The sequence below is a fragment of the Piliocolobus tephrosceles genome, chromosome 16 (assembly GCF_002776525.5).
Source record: "Piliocolobus tephrosceles isolate RC106 chromosome 16, ASM277652v3, whole genome shotgun sequence".
NCBI lineage: Eukaryota > Metazoa > Chordata > Mammalia > Primates > Cercopithecidae > Piliocolobus > Piliocolobus tephrosceles.
In genome coordinates this window covers 62,759,179-62,783,575 of record NC_045449.1, presented here as the reverse complement: position 1 = coordinate 62,783,575, position 24,397 = coordinate 62,759,179, and the positions used below count along the sequence as shown (strand labels likewise).

Here is a 24,397-nt window from a genome sequence, read left to right as displayed (position 1 = left end):
AAACAAGAAATGGGGAAAGGATTCCCTATTTAATAAATGGTGCTGGGAAAATTGGCTAGCCATAAGTAGAAAGCTGAAACTGGATCCTTTCCTTACTCCTTATACGAAGATTAATTCAAGATGGATTAGAGACTTAAATGTTAGACCTAATACCATAAAAACCCTAGAAGAAAATCTAGGTAGTACCATTCAGGACATAGGCATGGGCAAGGACTTCATGTCTAAAACACCAAAAGCAACGGCAGCAAAAGCCAAAATTGACAAATGGGATCTCATTAAACTAAAGAGCTTCTGCACAGCAAAAGAAACTACCATCAGAGTGAACAGGCAACCTACAGAATGGGAGAAAATTTTTGCAATCTACTCATCTGACAATGGGTTTTTCTTAACACAATTGGGAATCATTATTATTTTAAGCTTTGACTTTGATTTTCTTGCTTTTTTTTTTTTTTTTTCATGTTGCCTTCCTTCCACTACATTAGGATCGAATATTGAAGACCTCGTGCATTCACTGAAGCGTCAGGATATAGTTTTGGAAATAGATGACTTTAGAAACAGAAATGGCTCAGACGATCCCTCCTACAATGGAGCCATCATAGTGTCTGGTGATCAGAAGGTATGTTTGCTTCAATGCACTGTTTTATGATGAGTGGTGTTTTTTTTTTTTTGGCCACATCCTAATACTTGGAACGATAGGGAATTTAAATATGTTTTCCAAATTGACATCATATTAGAGGAGGCTTGAAACTTTATTTGTCACATAAAATGTAAATATTTGACATCTTTTCATGTTAGTAAATGTTAATCCATTTCATTTACAAAACAAGCCACTTGAATTACAAAAATAATGCATCCTTGTCCCAATTCAAAGAAGGCAGAAGCGTCAAAGAAAAATTAATAGTCTCCTCACTCTAATTCCACTCTGGTTATATACAAAGTATACAATAAATATATTTACTCTAAGAATTTAGAACTTATATTTGTGTACTTTTATTTTAAGGATTACAGATTTTCAGTTGCATGTAATACCAAGAAATTGAATTGTTTTCCTGTTCTTATGGGAATTGTTAGCAATGCCCTTATTGGAATTTTTAACTTCACGGAGCTTATTCAAACGGAGAGCACGTCATTTTCTCATGTAAGTAGAGTATTGATTTATATAAGAGGCAACACAGCAGAGGGATAAAGGATGAGGGCTCTAGAGTCTACCACGTGAGTTCAAATCCTGCTTCTGCCACTTAACAGCAAGTTTGTTAGCTACTCCTTGCCTTTGTGTCTTCATCTGCAAAATAGGGAGTGTAATAGTACCTACTTTATAGAATTATTATGAAGATTAAATGAATTTACTGAGTACCTAGAACATAGCATGGCATACACACACACACACACACACACACACACACACACGTATAAATATATATACCAATTTAAATTTATTCAATAACTACTTCCCGAGTGTACTATTTTCTGGTACTTCTGGATGTTGAGAATACAGCATGAATAGAATAGACAAAAATCTCACCCACACAGAGCTTACATTCCTGTAAAGGAAAGAGGAAACATTCAAATACACGTTTGCTATTACTTATTCTGAAAGATCAAGAGTCTTTCAAGTACTTTTATGTTTAATCTATTTAAATTTTTAAAATTCAAAAGTTTTATGGAAAAATTTAAGTATGTAATTCTTAGTAAATTAGATGTAACCTATCATTTCCTAACCCTTATCCTGATCTATTTTTTCCATTACATTTATTAAGACTTTGTATTCTGTTGAGTTATATTTTATGGCTGGCCTCAACCCTCTAGTTTAAAATCTTGTCTGATCAAGAATTACAGCCCAACATGAATATTAGAAGAACCAAGATCCAAAAGGACACTGCAGAATTTAAAATAAAAGAGAAAAAAATCACAGGACTGTTGAAAACTCATAATTTTGACTTTGGTTTACCGTATACAACTTACTAGGTGCTCAATGCATATTTACTGAAATCAATGAATGGATTTGCTTGGAAATGAAGAATACCAGAGATACCTTAAACCTAAATCCTTAATTTTATGTCAGATTGTCAGATTTCCCTGGAGAATTAGATGAATATAAGACATATACACTGATTAATGCAAATGCAAAAGTGTGAATGTATGTATAGACACCCACATATGTATATGTATATCTCCACCACAAACGGATTTATGATAAAATATGGTCTAATCCTGAAATTATGATTTTTTAACAGTTCTATTGTTCTTCATTTTAAATTCTGCAGTGCCTTTTTGGGTTTGGCTTCTTTATGTTTTACAACTTAGGGTGTGAAGTGCAATTTTTGATCAGATGCAATTTGGTTATCCTTTCTAAATTGTCAAATAATTCCTAACCGATGTGTTTAATTATGATAGATAAAAAAGGGAAAAATTATAGAAATCATGTGGATGTTAGCGAGAATATGCATAGTGGTTTTAGATAATGAAATTTTATTGGAAAATTGCATAATAAATTAATACTGTATAATGCAGACTCTAGTTTTCTGCAAATGAGATGGTGATTTAATTGTAAGTGCAGAAACTATCTAATATAAAACAATACACTGTCTCTCTAGATGGTAATAGCAATGTGCTACCAGTTCAGAGCAAAAATAAGAAAAATACAATCAAAACTTAGTTCTAGTAATTCCTCAAGAGTGATATCTAATATAATTTCATCTATTTCCCAATACTTCCAGAGTTAATCGTGCCTTTATTTAGCCTTGTTTACTTTTAATATAAAATCAATGTTGTCTCGCCTTTTTTTTTTTTAATCAACCTCCTTCTGACATCCTCCAGGACTTTTCAGCAGATGCTTTAATGTTTAAAGACCTCCTAATTTATTTTTCAGTGGAACTGAGTCAGACTGAGTTTGTCATTGTTTTTCAAATATGAACTTCTTGAGAGTAATAATTATACTTGACTTATTTCTAGCACAAAGGATGATGCATTGTATGGAGCAGAAGCTCTATAAGTGTTTGTTGAATGGATGAATGAGTGGGTAGACTGGATAACCAGTCATGCTGTGCACTGTTTATTACCATTATGGCACAGCTTTCTCTTCTGCAAGATGGGAACTACAAGCAGATAATCTGTAATAGTCCTATTTTAAAAATTTTTTTATTTTAATACTTGCTTTTTCTACCTCATAAAGTAGATGTAACATTCAACTAAGATATTATTTTCAAAAGTGTTTAATGTATCACACAACCATGAGTCATTATTATAATTACTGTGAAGCATGTTACAGTTAGCCTTTGTCAGACAAACTCTTCACTCCATTACAGTAAAGACATAAAAATTATCTTGCAGCTTTTAAGTAATATTATATAAAGGGTTTTTGGATTTTTCAGAATTAAATGTATTCTGGGTTTACTGAGTGCAAACCGCTGTAGTTCACCCTGCATTTAATAAAAAAACTTTCCCTTTCTGTAGGGAAAGTAGGTCTGGCTGAGCATGAGACAGCTCTGGAGGAAGAAAGACAGTGTTTGGCGTTTTCCCCTCAATGGTAGCAGGAAGCTTGCCAGGGCCTCTGGGTGCTGCCAAAGAGAATTCCATAGAGAATATCAAGATAAAGAAATTCTGCAGCCGGGCGCGGTGGCGCACGCCTATAATCCCAACACTTTGGGAGGCCAGGGCGGGCGGATCACTAGGTCAGGAGATCGAGACCATGGTGAAACCCCGTCTCTACTAAAAATACAAAAATTAGCTGGGAGCGGTGGCGGGCGCCTGTAGTCCCAGCTACTCAGGAGGCTGAGACAGGAGAATGGCCTGAACCTGGGAGGTGGAGCTTGCAGTAAACCGAGATTGTGCCACTGCACTCCAGCCTGGGCGACAGACCGAGACTCCGTTTCAAAAAAAAAAAAAAAAAGAAAAGAAAGAAAAGAAATTCTGCTCCTGCAGAAAGTAGCCTGGGTTGACCCTCCTTATCACCTGCAGTCTGATAGAGGGTACCTTTCCTTTTGACTCTTCTGCTTCTGCTTCTTCCTTCTTCCTTTCTTTTTCCCAGTGTTTTGGTGAATGTTATGTTAATCCTTTGGTGGAGTAAATAGAAATGGAGCTGAGGAAAGAAGTTACTGTGGAGGCTTTTGCTTCAGATGCAGTGAGACACACATTTATCTTTTCCAGGTAGACTTTCACCCTGCACAGAGCTGAATGGGTCTCAAGTGGCCAGTGGGCCCCAGAGGGACCCACCAGTTACCTGAGTTTAGTTTCTGAATCTGCTTACTAAGATTATTACTCATGAACTCACAGAATATTTGTCTTAGCATATTACCTCCAGACATCAAATACATTCATTGTTGATTGCTCCAACATGTTAGGTAGGTCTCTTACATGGGGTTCTTATTCTTCCCTTTTGACGAGGTTCAGATAGAGCTCTCTCTCTCTCTCTCTTTTTTTTTCTTTGAGATAGAGTTTTGCTGTTGTCACCCAAGCTGGAGTGCAATGGTGTGATCTTGACTCACTGCAACCTCCGCTTCCGGGGTTCAACAGATAGAGCTCTTTAATTTATTTTTTTGCTAAACCGAATCAGAAGACAGAGGAGACAATGCATAGATACATAACCTTCTTCTCTTGCAATGTATATCAATCTAGACAAAATTAATGTTAGGAGGGCTTGTCAAGGAAGCAATTTGGATATTAAATTGTCTCCTGTGGATCCAGGGAAGCTGAGTTCTCTCTTAGTCCCTCATGAATAACTTTTAAAATATTCAAATGGAAATGATGTTTCTTTAGGAAAGATAAGAATTTCAGTCTTTTTCTAGTTGTTGCATTTTTGCCAGAAACAGGTATTTTCTTTTGAAAGAAAACCATAATTATTCATTCTTTTACTCATGCATAGCCAAACAAAATAATCAATTATAGTAAGAATAGGGATTAGTATAGTATATTTTATTGCTCACCCACTGTGGAGGATAATTTATTTTTATTTTCAGTCATAATTTCCCTTTTACTCAGATTTAATAACTTCCTTTCTCAGGGACAGCTCGAATCTTAGGGCTGATTTATATCCCAGCAGAAGTCATACACCAGAGGTGCTTCCACTTTAACATACACTAGTATCACCTGCTGGGCTTGTTAAAACAGATTACTGGACACCATCCCCAGAGATTCTGATTTAATGAGGTCTGAGAACTCGCATTTCCAGGGAGTACCCAGGTGACGTTGATGCTGCTGGTCTGGGACCACACTTAGAGAACCACCAGCATAGAAGAGTCACTAGCTCCACAATTCTGTGAGGCTCCCGTTCCTCTAGATTTGGCTGTACATTGCCTCTGATTGCTGCAGGTGTTCTTCTAAAGCTGTCATGACTTCTTTTAATAACCTCATTTTCACACTATTTTAAAATTATGCCATTTTTATTTCTTATTATCCTTCTAGACTTTGAAATGTATACTTCACTAAGCTAGTTGTCATCTGTTCCTTAGCTACTTCGTTGGTTCTTGCCTGATATTGCTTCCTGGTCTGTTTTAAATTCTAGTGCTTTCATCCTTGCTTTCATCTTAAAAACAACTCTTCTTAGTTATTGAGCACCTCTCATATAGTAAATGCTACATGTAGCAAATAAAAATATTATTTCACTATATATATAATATATTAATATATATATATATACACACATTTTGTTTTGTTTTGTTTTGAGACAGAGTCTCACTCTGTCACCCAGGCTGGCATGCAGTGGCAAGATCTTGGCTCACTGCAACCTCCGCCTCCTGGGTTCAAGTGATTCACCTGCCTCAGCCTCCCAAGTAGCTGGAATTACAGGCATGCACCACCACACCCAGCTAATTTTTTTGTATTTTTAGTAGAGATGGGGTTTCACCACGTTGGCCAGGCTGGCCTCAAACTCCTGACCTCAGGTGATCCACCCGCCTCAGCCTCTCAAAGTGCTGGGATTACAGGTGTGAGGCACCGCATCTGGCCTCAGTATGCATTATTTCATTTAGTCTTCACTAGTGCCTCTGAAGTTGATATACTTAAGTTGCAAATAGAAATATACTAAGGAATGTAATTGGACATTCACAAGTCAAGTTCTAATATGGCATTGGAATCTCAATGATGAATGATTCCAATGCCTGTATTAGAACTCTGCCTAATAATGACTTTCATTGGTTAGCTCTGACCTTCTGTGTATCTGGACCCCCAATCTTCCTATCATATATTAATATTCAAATGCCAGTCAAGGACCAACAGAAGCTAACAAAAGTGTCTGGACCAGCATACAGGAAGAGGAGTAAGTGACAAAAGAAAAACTCATGTGAATTTCATAGAATAGTAGCATTAAATGGCAGATTGAAAGAAGTGTAAAAAAGAGTTATGCATGTAAGAAGACAATTTTGTAGCTTAGGAAATTGAAACAGTAACAAAACTACTGATAGAAATGGGGAAGTGGAAAAGGAAAGTTTATTTGGAGGAGATGCTAGTATTAGTTTTCGACTTAGTATATTAGATAAAGCAGAGTATACCCAAATAGATACTTTCTGTAGAATATTTTAAAAGCAAGGAACCCAGAGAAGTAGGTGGAGATGATGCATACTTTGGGAGTCATTAAGATGAAGGAGAGGATATGCAGAAGAGAGATGGGGGAGCAAAGAAAAGCAGCGATTTAGGGTAGCAAATTAAGCTGTACCCCCAAGTAGAAAGTACAGGACATAAAGGAGGAAAAATGTATCTATTTAGTTGGACCCAAACTGCTTGTACACTCTAAGTACAGTACTCTCCCTTATCCATGATTTTGCTTTCTGTGGTTTCAGTTACCCTTGGTCAACTATGGTTGAAAAATATTAAGTAGAAAATTCTAGAAATAAACAATTTATCAGTTTTAAATTGCACACTGTTCTGAGTAGCACGATGAAATCTTGTCCCATTCTCAGAGAGGAAAACAGATATGTGCATCAACCAATGACATTGGCCCATTTAATATCAGGCAACAGAATCAACAAGATGGGTAATACCCCTTCCCAGGGGTGATACTGGGAAGCAGGGATATGGAGTCTCAAGTGTTCCCCTTCCATTACACTGATGATTGTGCATTTGTTTAGCCCCTGGTAATCTGGTTCTTCCCACGTCTTTACTAATACGTAAAGACGTATTAGTCTCTTAGAACAACCTTTTCATTGCTTCTTTTTTGCCCTTCCACCCGCACCTGCATTTATGACAAAAACTTATCTTTTCTGCACTCCTTTTCTTTAGCTTTTTTTTTTTTTTGTCATAATAATAATAAATTACAGCGTCTGGAAAAAAACTTAAAGACCCCTCAATGCCTTGACAATTGTTTAATTTAAACAATTCTAGAAGTCAAATTATTTAGGCAGGGAAGATTTGCTCTCTTCTAATTACATCTGGCACGTAGGTAGGCATAATGCCTAAGCGTAAGTCCAGCTTCACAACAGTTACTATTAGAGGCCAACTTGGAAATAGAGAACTGAAACAAATGACAGCTTAACTCAGTGCTTCAGAGATGATAACTGTAGCTCCCTAAAGTATCAGATGCAAATGTAAAAGAGAAACTGCTCATGCCCTGTAAGTACAGTAGACCCCCTTCACAGTGATTTTGCTTTCTGATGTTTCAGTTACCTTTGTCAACTGTGGTTCTAAAATATTAAACAGAAAATTCCAGAAATAAACAATTCATATGTTTTAATTGCATGCTGTTTTGAGTAGCATGATGAAATCTTGCCCTTTCTGCTTCATACCCAGAAACTGAATCATTCCTTTGTTTGGTGTGTCCACACTGTATAGGTTACCCATTAGTCACTTAGTAGCCATTTCAGTTATCAGATTAAAAAAAACATAATATGTATAGGGTTTGGTACTATCGAGGTTTCAGGCATTCACTTGGAGTCTTGGAATATATCCCCTGTGGAAACAGGAGACTACTATATACACATATAAAATTGAGATTTTGAATTTCTTTTATATCATCCTGTTCCTGGGAATGGAACCTGCCACTAAGTTTAACAAAACATGTTTACTTGTCTCTTTGCTTCTTAAATCAGGTGAATGCTTCCAGAGTTTTTCATTATTTCCCAGAAATGTATCGTATAATGTTTGTATAATTTGTAACAATTGCAACAACTTACTGATGTGTTTTCATTTTTCAGGATGACATAGTGCTGGATTTGGGTTTTATAGATGGGTCCATATTTCTGTTGTTGATCACAAACTGCATTTCTCCTTTTATCGGCATGAGCAGCATCAGCGATTATAAAGTAAGAGAGAGAGAGAGAGGAAATTAGAGAGATTGAGATTGATTTTATCTGACTTTAGTAATTGGAATTTTATTGTTTCATACACACAGGGTTGTACTTTGGTTAATGTGTTTACACAGACATTAAAATCTAATATCATTATAGATTATAGTAAACACATGATTTCAAAGAAGTCAGAAAGTTTACCATTTAGCACAATAAAATTGCCTCAGCTGTAAGGGAAACCATGCTAAATAAACTTCAGAGATGAAGATGTGGTACTGTTTGATCCATGCAGTTATTTCACAGTTCCAAAGGGAATTTAGATTTTTAACTATGGCATGAAATGTCAGCCATACAATGTTTCCAGTTATTTAACTATGCTTTAATAAACTGGGCTTTAAAAATATATAGTGTAGTCATCTTCATTAATCTGTACCAATGGGTAAATGAACTTTAAAAATAGCTGAGACTTTCATGTTGAACCACTAACTACACATTTCCATTGATAACTACACATTTCCATTGGGGATGCTAGACACTTAGGAGAATGCTTTTTGTCACACAGACACTATAACATACTACTTCTAAAATTTATTAAACTTTTTTTTTACATAACCACAGAATCTTTTCAAACTAAGATCCCTTCCTCTATCCCTTCTATTTCTTTGTCAGAAAAAGGTTCAATCCCAGTTATGGATTTCAGGCCTTTGGCCTTCAGCATACTGGTGTGGACAGGCACTGGTGGACATTCCATTACACTTCTTGATTCTCCTTTCAATACATTTAATTTACTACTTCATCTTTCTGGAATTCCAGTTTTCATGGGAACGCACGTTTGTTTTGGTAAGTCATCACTTTTTCCCCAGGCCAATTATAATAGTAGAATCAAAATGAAAATTCATTTTCATGAATGTTTTCTCGTTAGCAAAAGGCATGTAATATGCAAGAAAATAAGAAAATTGCCTTAGGCAGCTTTATGACCTGATTCTCTCCCCTTCTCTTTCCGTCTATGATTTGCCATTTCTAATCTTGCCGTTAATCCTTATTCTTTGCAGGTGGTATGCATAATTGGTTGTGCAGCTTCTCTTATATTCCTCACATACGTGTTTTCATTCATCTTTCACAAGTGGAGAAAAAATAATGGTGTTTGGTCTTTTGACTTTTTTATTGTAAGTATATATACATGCATGCACATTTATTTTAAATTTTCTTAAAGTTTTTTAAAATGCAAATTCAAGTATAACTACTTTGCCTAGAAGAGAATGGTTTTTTGTTTGTTTGTTTTTCTTTTGTACTTTCATTATTGTTGTACCATGTTTATGGGTTCAGAATGTTTTGTTCATTTTATTTCCTTTATTTTCTATTTGTTCTTTGAGGTTTCTCTTTCAGAACTCTGTTTCTTTGGAAATAAGTAAACTATTTGTAGAAACCATGGCATGTCACAGCTGAAAGACTAGATCATTTGGGACAGTTTCTTCATTTTACAGAGTGGGAAAAACTGAAAAGAATCAGACTTAAACCCAGGCCGCTCAACTCAGTGAGGTTTTTCTCTTAAATAATTCTCTTTACTTAAAAACAAACAAACAACAAGCATGATAGGTGGCTATATAGACTAATAAAATAAATAAGAAACTGTTTTCTCAATAATTTACTTATTACTTCAGGCATACGCTACTGCATCTCCTTCCCTATCACTGCTGATATCTTGAGCAGTTGCTTATAGCTTTCTGACCATTTCAAACATTCCAATTTGTTAAGTACAATTCACTTAAAGAACTAAAAAAAATCTGAAAGATTGGTCAATCCAAATCATAACTTTCTTAAGCAGTATAAAACTCTCTCCCCAGGCTCATCTTAGGCATGCCCTTAGTTTGGGGATCAGCGGTGAGAAAACAAGGTCTACACTTTGACTCTGTTTTTTTATTTTCTTCTGGATTTTCCTTTCTCTTTCTGTGGACAGGGTGGAGGGATTAGGGTAAAGGGACCAAAGTTTAACTTCACTGCAGCTGTTATAGTTACATTAGTTGACCTTTGTGAATAGTATCTAAAAGTTGGATTTAGTATAAACAGGAATATCACAGATACAACCAGTTGTAGAATTCAGTATGCCAGCAGAAATCCTAAAGGCTATTAAATTGCTTCTAAGCTTCCAAATCTCATCCCTGTGACAGCTGATCACATAATTCGTTGGGCCAGTTTTATCAATGGCTGTTCTGCAATGGTCAGGTGTCATAACCAAGGGTAATGTCTTCTGAACCATCGGTATTAGTCATTGATCTTTACTTTTTTTCTCTTCTAATTCCATTATAAAGGTAGGCTTGTCAGTTTCACTTTTTAATTTAATCCAATTTTGCTTTGTATATTTTGAGACTATTTTGTTTGGTGCATTGAAGTCTGGAATGCTTATACACCAATAAATAAATAGTGTGTAGACCCTATTTATTCTTACGGTTTTTGGTCATAAAGTCAAATATGTCTCATATTAATATAGGTACACGAGATTTCTTTTGTTCAGTATTTGCTTGATAAATCTTTTCTGCCATGTGTGTTTACTTTTAACTTTCATTGTTCTTATGCTTTAATGCCTGTCTCTCATAAAAGAAATATAGTTGGATTTTATTTGTTTTTTAATTCAGTCTGACAACCTGCTTTTAATTTAGTGAGTTTATTGTGATTTTTGATATTCTTGAAGTTACACTATTTTACTTTTTGCTTTGTGCATGTGATTTCTCTTCTTTCTTCCCTTTTTTGTTTGATTTTGTTTTTATTCCATATTTTTCTTTTTTCTGGTTTGAAAGTCATAATCTATATTTTATTACTTTGTATTAATTTGCTAGGGCTGCCAAAATAAAGTACTACAGACTGGGAGGCTTAAGGAACAGAATTATTTTCTCACAATTCTAGAGGTTAGAACTCCAAAGTCAAGCTATTGGCAAGGTCGATTTCTTCTGAGGCCTCTCCCATTGGCTTATAGAGGGCCATCTTCTTCCAGTGTCTTCTCATGGTCTTCCCTTCAGATGTGTCTCTGTCCTAATCTCCCCTTCCTACAAAGACAATAGCCATGTTGGGTTAGGGACTCCTGCAATGGCATCCTTTAAACTTAATTACCCATTTAGAGACTATTTCTAAATATAGTCATGTTCTGAGCTACTGGGGGTTAAAATTTAAACATATATATTTTGGGGAGGCAAAACTCAGCCCATAACACCCCTGAAAATTTTTTTACATGCTAAATTTAACAAAGCCTAAAGTTGATAAATATCCTAATTACTTCCAACACCGTATTTTGGGGATTTTATTATTAATAATTTCTTACCCTACTTACATGCTGTTGTCTAGTGTTTTGGTTTTCTTTTTTTTATCCCTCAAATAAGCATTTTTATTAACATTTTAAGAACTTAAAAAAGATTTGTGTACATTTTAAATCAATCCATTTGTTCACTATTCATAATAGGATTTTAGTCTTTTTTTCCTCCCTTTTGAGATCAATCATTTTTTTTTGTTTCCCAAAATGCATCATTTATACATTCTTTTAAGCAGGTCAGTTAGCTATAAACTCTTGTAGTTTAAAAAAAACTTTTTTCACCCTCATTCTTAAAACATAATTTAGCTGCTTATGCATTTCTAGGTTGACAATCCTTTTCTCTTACCACTTTGAAAATTCACTCTCTTATTGCTTACATTTTAACTGTTCAGATGTCTGCTATCAGTCAGTTGCTATCCTTCACAGGGGCTCTCTCATTGACTAACCTTTGACTTTAGCTTTCATTACAATGTTTCTAGGTGTGATTTTCTATTTATCTTTATTTTTATATAAATTCTGCTGCCTGGAATTCATTTCTGTCTTCAGTTTAGGAAAATTCTCAGCCAATACCACTTCAAATATTGCCTCTCTGACTTTAAGTCTCTACTGAGATAATATTAGCTTTTCATACTATTCTCTACATCTGTTAGCACTTCATTCAAATTTTCCATGTGCTTGTCCTTGCTGCCTTCTGGGGAAAGCTTCAGAAGTTTCTTCCAATTCACTTGTTTTAAATTCATCTGCATTTAAATTATCTTTAACTCATTGACTACTTAAAATTTCCATTTTATTTTCCAAAACTCTTTTTGGTTCTATTTAAAATATGCTTAGTTATTTCTCATAATCTTTTGTTACTTGCTATTATTTTATATTTCATATTTGATTTATTTCAACATTTCATTGAAAACAATATTTCTACTTGTTGACAATTCTAGTCTCAAAAGTCGTCTAGTGCTTATTGCCTTGTATGTTTGATAATTTTTTTTGTCGGGGAGAGGAGCTCATTCTTGGTTGACCTTAAAGTGTGGAACTCCCAAGACTCTATATTAGAGATGTTTCATCCCCCAAAAATTTTCAATTATTTTTGTGAGAAGTGCAGTATAGAATCCATCTAAGATTGTCTAAGCCAACTTAGAGTTTCATGCTTCAATATGGGATTTACAAGGAGCTCCCATCAAGGGGGTTCATTTGAATCTCTTAAAGTTCTTTGCAGGGAATGACTTTAAAGAGAACCTAAATCATATCTTCCTAACCCATGGTCTGATACGGGAACTTGTCCTCAGCCCAAGCAGATTTTGTGTTTACTTAATGGCCCAAGTTGGGTTTCAGACTTTGTTTTTGTCCTTAAAGAATTTCCTCACTTTTTTTTCCCCCTGAAAGTAGCAGTGTATTTAAGGGACAGTTGTTTCAATTTCTCAAAATTTAATTGTACAGTATGGGTAAGACCCTTTAGGGTATCTGTTATGCCATATCTCTACATACAGATGTCTACAACTAACTTTGAGACTGCAGTTTTATAAAGCAGTGAATGTAGAATACAGTTTGTAGCAGATGGAAGAATAAATATAGAATGCAGAAGCAGAAACAGGAAGTGTTTAATTACTCCTTACAAGGTCTTGTTGTTGCTATCATTGCTTGCCAGAAGGAATGGTTAATGGAAGACTTCTTTTTTTTTTTTTTTTTGATGAGTAAAACAATATTGATGGGGTAATTAGTGTAGTAAGATGACAAAAAGGAATGGAATAAAGATAAAAGAAGCAAGATGGTCAAAGATACATTCTTCACTTGCATTGTTAGATTTAGAAAATCTAACTTAATTTTTCCTTTTTTTTTTTTGAGATGGAGTATCACTCTGTTACCCAGGCTGGAGTGCAATGGGGCGATCTCGTCTCACTGCAACCTCCACCTCCCGGGTTCAAGCGATTCTCCTGCCTTACCTTTCTGAGTAGCTGGGACTACAGGCATGTGCCACCACGCCGAGCTAATATTTTTATTTTTAGTAGAGATGGAGTTTCACCATCTTGGCCAAGCTGCTCTCTAACTCCTGACCTCAGGTGATCCGCCTGCCTTGGCCTCCCTAAGTGTTAGAATTACAGGAGTAGGCCACCACGCCCGGCCAGAAAATCTAACTTAATTTTTACACAATACTGAAGATATATTGCTATGTATTTTGTTAGAGCAATACCTTTAATAATTACAAATACTATGACCTTTACATCTTTGAGGAGATTCTGAAATATGCACAATATTTACAAAATAAGCTGATGAAACCCTGAACTTATTTCAGTTTATATTGTTTATTCCTTCAGAAATATGGAAGAAACACTGTTTATATGCCTTTTTGATATGTATCATATTTATATATCCACTTGTTCATATCATTATTTCACTGCTTTGCAGTGCTACCTTTGTTATCAATCAAGACTATTTCTGGCCTTTCTGGTTTCTTCTGTTAATCTGTTTTTCTATTTATACATCAATACCATGCTGTCTTAATTATGCTAGCTTTATTTGAGAGAGCAAACCTTCCCACCTTGTTTTTTTTTAAGTATCTCAGCTATTTTTGATTCTTTGCATTTTCATGCACTTTTTAGAATCTGCTTGTCAAATTCCACAAGAAGTGATATTAATTGGGATTGCATTGAATCTATAAATTACTTTGAGGGAGAAATGATATCTTTACATAGTGAATCTTCCAGTTCACAAACATTGTCTGCTTCTCCATTTTAGGCTTTTAAAAACACCTGTTTTGTATATATAAGTTCATGATAACCAACACATTATATATTGACTTGATGTATGGAGAGTTGACTGATACAGTATTTCCTTAGGAAAGTAAAGTGATTAAGAATTTTGGCTCTAGAGTCAGATAGCCCCAGGTTTTAATCGGTAATGGTCTGGCACTTAATAGCTGTAAGAAATTGAACACATTATTTCAGTTCTTTTGAGGTTCAGTTATTTAAACATCAGAATATATGTATAATAACAGTAGTACTTTTAGTGTTTTAGGATTGAGATTTTAAAAGAGCATAAACTATTATAGTGCTGGTAAACTGCTCATTAAAATATTTGATAAATAGTAAATGTTCATGAGGAATTATTATCCTCTTCTGTATTAGTCTGTTTTCACACTGCTGATAAACATATACCCAAGACCAGGCAATTTACAAAGAGGCTTAATGGAGAACTCACAGTTCCATGTGGCTGGGGAAGCCTCACAACCATGGCAGAAGGCAAGGAGGAGCAAGTCCATCTTACATGGATGGCAGTAGGCAAAGAGAGAGCTTGTGCAGGGCAACTCCTGTTTTGAAAACCATCAGATCTTGTTGGTCCCATCCACTATCATGAGAACAGCACAGGAAAGACCTGCCCTCATAACTCAGTCATCTCCCACTGGGTCCCTCTCATAACACATGGGAATAATGGGAGCTACAAGATGAGATTTGGGTGGGGACACAGAGTCAAACCATGTCATCTTCCTTTTCTTCCTCCAAGTTTATTCCTGTAACTACAGTAACTATTTAACAAAATGTTTTGAATAAGCTGGGCTCTTAATATGCTTATTTTTTGATTATTTGCTGAATAAAAACAGAAAAATAGAAATCCTCCTTATTCTTTGTCCTTCCCAATATTTATTCATGCATTCGTATTGATTGTATCTTCCTATGTGCCAGATACTTTGCTTGGGATATAACCATGAACAAAGCAAATTTTCTGCAATCAGAGTACTTACATTCAATGGAATATAAAAGAGAATGATTCCTGTTCAAATAAAAATATATTTGACCCCTGAACAATGTCAGAGTAAGAGGCACCAAACCTCCTGCCCCATGCAATTGAAAATTCATGTGTTACTTTTGACTCTCTAAAACTTATACTCATAGCCTATTGTTGACTGAAATCTTACTGATAACATAGTTGCTTAACATGTATTTTGTATATTTATTATATACTGTATTCTCACTATAAAGTAAGCTAGAGAAAAGAAAATGTTATTAAGAAAGTCATAAGAAATATATATTTACTATTCGTTAAGTAGAGATGGATTATCATTCTTGGTCTTCATTCTTGTTGTCTTCATTTTAAGCAGGCCAAGGAGGAAGAGAAGGTAGAGCAGGAGTTGGACTTGCTGTCTTAGGGGTGTCAGTGAAGGAGGTGGAAGAGGTTGAAAGGGAGGTGGGAGAGACAGATGGACACACTTGGTGTAACTTTACAGAAATATATTATAATTTTCTGTCTTTTTGCTTTTTTATTTCTCCAAAAATATCTCCATATAGCTCCATTCCTTTTTCCACTGTTTGCTTTAGTTTCAGTGCCTGTATCATAGAAGATTTCATGTCAGAAAATAAGTCAAAATGAGCCTTGAGTAATCAGAATCCTTCGTTCAGATTGTCTAATTTTCGGATTGTCAGTTCTTTTTCTGGCACTGCTTCTTCTACATCTTCTTTCTCATCATCTGGCAATGGAAACCCTCCTTTCCATCAAATTGTCTTCTGTTAATTTCTCTGATGTGGTGTCTATTAGTTATTGAATTTCTCCAAGATCCAGATCTTGAAACCCTTCACTCCCCACCCTATTTGCCCTATTTACAATCTCTTTTTTATTTCCTTGATTAGTTCTATTGTAAATCCTGTGCAGTCATGCACAACATCTGGACACAATTTTCTTCAGCAGCAATTTATTGTTTCAGGCTTGATGGCTTTCACAGCTCTTTCTATAACAATGGCGTCCTCAGTGGTGGAATCCTTCCAGACTTTCATGATGTTCTCTCTATTGGGGTTCTCTTCTATAGTTTTGACAATCCTTTCCATACAGTACTGTGTGTAATGAGCCTTAAAAGTTCTTTTTTTTTCTTTTTTTCTTTTTATTATACTTTAAGTTCTAGGGTACATGTGCATAACGTGCAGGTTTGTTACATATGTATAGTTGTGCCATGTTGGTGTGCTGTACCCATCAACTCATTTAAAAATTCTTGTGACCCCTGATCTAGAGGTTGGATTAGAGATGCTGTGTTTGGGAGCAAGCAGACCACTTTGTTGCCGTCAGTGTTGAACTCATGTTGTTCTGGGTTACCAAGGGTGCTGACCAATAGCAAAATAACTTTAAAAGGCAGTTCCTTACTAGCAAGGTACTTGGTACTTGGTGACTTTTGGGACAAAGCATCGATGGAACCAATCCAGAAAAAGGGTTCTCATTTTCCAGACCTTCTTGTATAACCAAAAGACTGGCAGTTGGTGTTTATCTTTTCCCTTCAAGGCTTGAGTGTTAGCAGCTGTATAGATAATGGCGGTACTGATCATCAACCGAACTGCATTTGCACAAATAGCCTATCCTTTTCTATCTTAAATCCTGGTGCTTGATTCTCTTTTCTAATAATCACTGTCCTTTGTGGCATTTTTCCCCCCGAGAATAGGGCACTTCCATCTGTATTAAAAACGCATTCAGGCAAATATACTTACTCTTCAATGATTTTATTAATAGCAACTGGGAGCTTGTCTGCTGCCTCTCGATTGGCAGAAGCTGCTTTCTCTGTTATCTTGACATTTTTTAAGTTAAACTTCTTTCTAAAATTATCAAAGCATCCTTTGAGGGCATTACATACTCCAGCTTTAAATCTTTAACCTTTACTTTAAGTTGTCATATAATGACTTCACTTTTTCTCAAATTGTATTAAAGCCTATAGGTATAAAAGTTGGATCATCAATAGGAGATAAAAAGGTATTTCAAAAAAAGTGAAAGGTTTTTGTGCCTGCTGGTGTGGCTACAGTGGCAGATGCATAAACATCCTTTTCTTATTTTTACAATGGTCCTTACACTGGATTTATTTATTTTGAAATGGCAGGCAGCTGCAACTGCAGACCCCAATCTGTGGTACATATCAAGCAATTCACCTTTTTTCTTGTAATGTCATGACTTTTCTCTGTTTCTTGGGAGAACTTCCAGAATCACTAGTGGCAGTTCCAACTTGGACAGGTCCTATGATATTATTCAAAGTTTATGGTAGTGCACTAAACACAGTGAAAGATCTGCAAGAACCATGAGAGGCCACTTTTTACTGTGATATACCATTTGCTTGAGAGTAAGGAGATGATTAGACTCACACAGCATTTTAAGGGAATATTCACAACACTTGAGCTCATCACAGTAGCAACAGGAGGTGACTACAAAATTATTACAGTAGTACAGCGTGTTCTACAGTTAATTTTATGCAGTCATGATTTAATTCTGCATCTTTATGTTTATATTTTTCTTGATTGCTAATGGCAACATGTGTGGTATGTAAGAGTTTCTCTGTGAGTTTTGATACAGTTTAACTTTTAATAATAAATTTGTTTATAGGTTACAGTAGTAAATGACAAAATAGACTAATGTCTACATATATTTTATGTGTTCATGATATACTTAACTTTTCTTTAATTTTTTTCAATATATCTAGACTATGTGGTTCATCTGTGAGGTTTTTAAATTGTCACAGATCTTCTCCCAAATTTCTAACATATTTATTGAAAAAAATCCACCTATAATAAACTAATGTTGTTCAAAGCCAACTGTATATACTCTTCGGAATGTCGTATGAATTTTGAATGGCAGAAGAACTGGAGCCAGGGAGCCATTTTTGGAAACTACTAACAGTCTGAGTGGGGATAGGGCTGCCCTTTAAAGTGACATCCATATAATTTACCTCTAAGAGTGTTCTGAACTGTTCAATATTCCTACCTTGGATATCAAGACTGATAATTCCTATATTTCTCTGACTGCTTAGATATGACAATAAACACCAACCTCAAAGTTTATTTTGCCTTTTAAGTTCCCAAGTCAAATCATCAGTTAATTCTTCACTGTATCCCTGTACTGAAAATGTATTAAGATTTATTATAATAGACAAAATAAATAATGTTATATCACCTTCTTTTATTGTTGTTGTTTATCTCTACTGGGTAGTGCAAAATCTTCATGACATTTATGTCAGAACTTATTGTAATCCTGTGTTTTAGTTGCTGTGAAAGTTTGATACTTCCTAAAGAGGATATCCTAAGAATATTTCTATCTGTAAGGTGAAAGTTGAAAATGGCAGTATCTCCCAGGAAAACAGGTTATTCATAGGAAATATCTTAAGATATCAAATATAACAGAGAAAATTATAATACCTCTGGATTTTTTTTCTAGATCTTAATATGTGTATCCACAATTCTGGTATCAACTCAATATGAAAGCCTCAACTTAATTTTGTGCATGATTTTCATACCTTCCTTCACTTTGCTGGGATATGTCATATTATTGATCCAGGTAAGCAGTGATACCTACTGTGTCTCTGGTCTTGACCTTGTAGCCCATTAATAAAATCCTTACCCATTGTTGGAACAGGTGCATTTATAAAATTTTGAAGTTATTCAATGCTTATAAATTCTAAAAATAAGATTTTAAAGCTGTATAAAATTGAAAGCGGTCAAATTTGCTGAGATCACTACTCATACTAGCAGGAAGAGGGTCAATCCATGCAGAAATGCAGCAGGAAGTCCAACCATGGTTTATGAATTCCAGAGGGGATTCTGAGACAAGACTAAAACTTTTTCCATTCCTATAAAACATGCTGTCTGTGGTGAATCCATCTTGCCCGGGGATAGAAGTTTTTCATTTCAATGTTGATCAATGTCTAAAATCTTGTTGGGCTTATTGATTGCATACTGCTTAGTGTCAATAAATTGCTTTTGGAGTATATGACTTGCAAGTGAGGGAAAGAAAACATGATTCTATTAACCACTTCTGACAGAAACTAAAGACCACTGAGAATTTTGGGAAACTGTGGACAAACCTTGCCTACTTCATAGTTCTGTACTTTGTCACTCCCACTAAAAAGAAAGTTGGAAATCCCTGTTACATACAATTGGAAAATAAACAGTGTTGGAAGTTATAACTAAAGAAAGATGTCAGGTCATCAATAGACTTTAGCATCAGAAAACAACTCTTCTTATCTCAATTCGTGGAATACCTACTGTTGTCCCATAGAAAGTCAAGTACAATTACAATGTGGTTGTATTTAATGTGTAAGTTTTATATTTATAGAGAAACTTGCATTTAACTCTTGGTGTGTTTTTTTTCAGCTCGACTTTATGTATATGACAAACTTGGACAGTCTGGACAGTATAATAAATGAAGTCAATAAAACCATTCTTTTAACAACCTTAATAGTAAGAAACATTTTCTGCCTAAATATATATATGTTGCATAAGATTCATAGCCCTGTGAAATCTTATTCAAGGTATGCGAAATTTAAATGTCTTTAAATACCCACTCTTCCTATATTTTCCATTCCAATATAATGGCAGTAAAAACTAAAGATATTTTTTAAATACAGTCACAGATAATATAATACATACTAGAACATTTAAAGGCTTGGTTGCTATTATTGTGATAGCCATTGTTGATATGCATCCAAAGACAATTTGAGGCAATATGTAAGAAATGCAGCATATGGTGTATGGCTCAAAATCAAGTAAATATGTATTAATAACAACTAATTTGAATAATGAGGAGGAAAGGAGAGAAATTAAATGAAATTTTATAGTGGGGAAAGATAGTGAAACAAAATATAAATGTTATTTCTGTCTATTATGGTAAATGAGACAGAAGGAGGAAACATATTCTTGTTTGCAAGAGGTTATTGTTTAAAGAGGTTTTGTTTAAAGAGGTTTAATAATGGAACAGCAGTTTATCAAGGAAGAAACCTCTAAATTTGTTTGATTCATAAACTTTTATACATTTTTACCTGGGTCTTTGTATAATGAATGTATATCTTTCCTGTTTTGTAAATACCTGCAGAGATGTCCCATATGTAGTCATTTTAATTGACCATTGAATTTTAAAGGCATAGAATTGTCCAACTGGGGAATATGTTCATTTAAGTATGCAACTCTGACACAACAAACAAACCCTGGAAACTTCAAGACTTAGTAGGGTTTTATTTTTCAAATAAATTCTATTGTGTATTTGGCTGCCCACCTCCATTTGGTGGCTATGCTTTTTGAAACCCCTCAATCTTCAGGGTTGCCTCTGCAGTGGAAGAAAAGGTTAGAACATTAGACAAGATGGGACTCCAAAAACCTCATGGGAAAATGTAACTAAAAGTTGAAAATAAAAATATATAAATTTTGGCCAGGCACTGTGGCTCATGCCTGTAATCCCAGCAATTTGGGAAGCCGAGACGGGTGGATCACCTGAGGCCAGGAGTTCAAGACCAGCCTGGGCAACATGGTGAAACCCCATCTCTACTAAAAATACAAAAATTAGATGGGTGTGGTGGCATGTGCCTGTAATTCCAGCTACTCGGGAGGCTGAGGCAGGAGAATTGCTTGAGCCCAGGAGGTGGAGGTTGCAGTGAGCTGAGATTGTGCCATTGCACTCCAGCCTGGGCAACAGAGAAAGACTCTGTCTCAAACACATACATATATATAAACACACATACATATATATACACACACACATATACATACATATATATATAAATACATACACATATATATGTATATATGTAATTTTTTCAACATAACCTCCATCAAAGTCAGGACACTTTTGTAAGCAATGATACCAATCATTTAGTCCATTCCTACAGAATTGAGGATCCTAAGAATTTAACCTTGTCATTGAAGTATTTTTTACATTACTAACTGAACAAAAATGGGTGCCATTTACATATATTTTAAGATTAGGAAACAAAAAGAATTCAGAAGGAGCCAAATCAGAACTGTAGGTGGATACCCCTCAATAATTTCCCAAAGGAACTCTCACAGAATTGCCCTTGTTTGATGAGAAATGAGCAGGAACATTGCCATGATGGAGAAGGACCTCCTAGTAAAGATTTCCTGGATGTTTGTCTAACTTTCTCAAAACACTCTCATAATAAGCAGATGTTATCATTCTTTGTCCCTCCAGAAAGTCAACAAACAAAATGCCCTAAGCATCCAAAAAACTGTTGCCATGACCTTTGCTCTTGACTAATTCACTTTTGCTTTAACTGGACTCACTTCCACCTTTTGGTAGCCATTGTTTTGATTGTGATTTGTCTTCAGAATCATACTGGTAAAGCTGTGTTTTATTTCCTGTAAACAATTATTTAAAAAGAAAATGCTTCAGAGTATCGATCCCATGTGTTTAAAATCTCCATTGAGTGCTCTGCTGTTGTCTGCTGCTAACCTGGGCACAACAGTTTAGGCCCGCACTAAGTAGAAAGTTTGATTAACTTTAATTTTTCAGTCAGAATAATGTGAGTTGAATCAGTTGAGATGTCTATGATGTTGACTATTGTTTCTGCTGTTGATTGTCAGTCCTCTTCAATTAGGAGATGAACGAGATGAATTTTTTCCTCTCAAATTGATGTGGATGGTCTGCTGCTATAGGATTTATTTTCAATATTGTCTTGATCTTTCTTAAAACCACTTAACCATTTGTAAGTTGCGAATTTCTTTGGGCCATTGCCCTCATAAAGTTCTTTATATCATCGATGATTTGACCATTCTTCCTTCCAAGCTTCTCCATACATTTGATGTTTGTTCTTGCTTCAGTTTTAGCAGAATTCATGTTCTGATAAGGGCTCTTTTCAAATGAATGTACCTCTTTTCAAATGAATGTACCCTTCTTAGTACCTCAAACCAGATCCTGTTCAAACATGTTATAAGAAGTTAGGATAAGTTTATTTTGTTGCCCCCCAAGTTTGAAATCCACACATAGATTTTTCATCACAGGCATTTTTCATGATAATTTTGAAGTCCCCTCGTTTTAAGAGCCAGGCCTAGAAGCGGCTTTCATCACATCCCACCACATTTTACTTCATGGCTACTTACCTATTTGCTTTTAGTCAGTGACCTGACTAAAATAACTGCAGTTATTTTTTACATATAAGTTTTTTCAGCTTTTCAAATTGTAGTAAAAAAAGTAACTTAAAATTTACCATCCTTATGATTTTTAAACGTATAGTTCAGTTTTTTAAGCATATTCACATTGTTGTGAAAAGAATCTCCAGAATTTTTAATCTTGTAAATCTGAAACTCTATAGCCATTAAACAATTTCCCTTTTCCCTTTGCCCAAACTAGTAATCACCCTTCTACTTTCTGTTTCTATGAATTTTACTACTTTATATATCTTACATACATGAAATTATAAAGTATCTGTCCTTTTTGTGACTAGCTTATTTCACTCTGCATAACGTTCTCAAGGTTTATCCATGTTGAGATGTATGGCAAGATTTCACTCCTTTTTAAGATTGAATAATATTGAATTGTATATAGATACTATAATTTTAAAAATCTATTCATTCTGTCAATGAACATTTGCATTGCTTCTACCTCTTGGCTATTGTGAAAAGCCAAGCTATGAACGTGGGTGTGTAAATCTCTCTTCAAGATGCTACTTTCAATTCTTTTGGATATATGCCTAGAAGTGGGAGTGCTGAATTATATGATAGTTCTGGTTGTATTTTTTGAGGAATCTCCATACTGTTTTCCATAGCAATTGCCCCATTTTGCAGCCTCACCAACAGTGTACGAGATTTCCAATTTCTCCACATCCTTGCCAACACGTTTTTTTTATATAGTAGCCATCCTAATGGATGTGAGGTGGTATACCATTGTGGTTTTCATATGTGTTTCATTGACTTTTAAAGTTGGCCATTTATATATCTTCTTTGGAGAAATAATTTATTCCAGTTATTTGCTTTTCTTAAATTAAAAAAATTTTTTTTTTTATTTTTTGGAGTCTTGCTCTGTCACCAGGCTGGAGTGCAGTGGCATGATCTTGGCTTTCTGAAACATCCACTTCCTGGGTTCAAGTGATTCTCCTGCCTCAGCCTCCCAAGTTGCTGGGACTATGGGTGCATGCCACCACAGCCAACTAATTGTTGTATTTTTAGTAGAGAGGGGTTTCACCATGTTGGCCAGGATGGTCTCAATCTCCTGACTTCGTGATTCACCCGCCTCAGCCTCCCAAAGTGCTGGGATTGCAGACATGAGCCACTGTGCCCGGCCATTATTTGCCCATTTTTAAATTGGGTTATTTGAATTTTTTGTTGTTGTTGAGTTGTAGGAGTTTTAAAAATGTATTCTGAATATTAGCTCCTTATCAGATATATGATTTGAAAATGTTTTCTTGTATTCTGTAGGTTATCTTTTCACCATGTGAGTTGTGTCCTTTGATGCACAGAAGATTTTAGTTTGATGCAAACACATTTGCCTATTTTTAGTTTTGTTGTTTGTGTTTTTAGTGTCATATTGAATAAATCACTGTCTAGTCAAATTTTATGAAGTTTTTTTCTGCAAGTTTGATTTGTATATAATATAAGGCCCCCACTTCATTCTTTTACATATTAGCATTAGTTTTCTTAGCACTATTTGTTGAAGAGACTGTCTTTTTCCTATTGAGTGGTCTTGGCACCCTTGTTGAAGATTATTTGAGCATATATGGGAGGGTTTATTTCTGGGCTCTCTATTCTATTCCATTGGTCTATTTTAAAAATAAAAGTTGTATAGCTGATTTATTTCTTTATTTTCTTGTCTCCCTTTTCAATGTAATGATGGCCACATTAAGTCAATTTGGAACAACTTGGGGGTGATTTTATTTTGAAAAATTATTTTACTGGATATACAATTTTTGGATAAATTTTTTTCTTTCAGCTCTTTGAATACATCATTACACTTTCTCCTGGCCTCCATTGTTTCTGAAGAGAATAAATTGTATTGTTACTTCTCTTTGAGTGATGAGTCCTCTCCCCCTTCCTGTTTTCTCTGCCTTTGATTTTCAGCAATCTGACTGTTTTGTCTAGATATGGAACTTGTTGTAATTATCCTACCTGTGATGTGTTAAGCTCCTTGAACGTGTATATAAATATTT

General features: G+C 35.1%; 1 protein-coding gene across 1 annotated transcript in view; it reads left to right on the top strand.

Annotated features, from left to right (window-relative positions):
• The window catches only part of ABCA10 (ATP binding cassette subfamily A member 10), a 79,667-nt gene that overhangs the window by 43,884 nt on the left and 11,386 nt on the right, over positions 1 to 24,397 (top strand). Inside the window, exons 21-26 of the mRNA XM_026456777.1 lie at positions 1,001 to 1,138; positions 8,124 to 8,231; positions 8,886 to 9,056; positions 9,269 to 9,382; positions 18,685 to 18,804; positions 19,620 to 19,706. Coding sequence (XP_026312562.1) covers positions 1,001 to 1,138; positions 8,124 to 8,231; positions 8,886 to 9,056; positions 9,269 to 9,382; positions 18,685 to 18,804; positions 19,620 to 19,706 — 738 coding nt within the window. The remainder of the gene's footprint in view (positions 1 to 1,000; positions 1,139 to 8,123; positions 8,232 to 8,885; positions 9,057 to 9,268; positions 9,383 to 18,684; positions 18,805 to 19,619; positions 19,707 to 24,397) is intronic.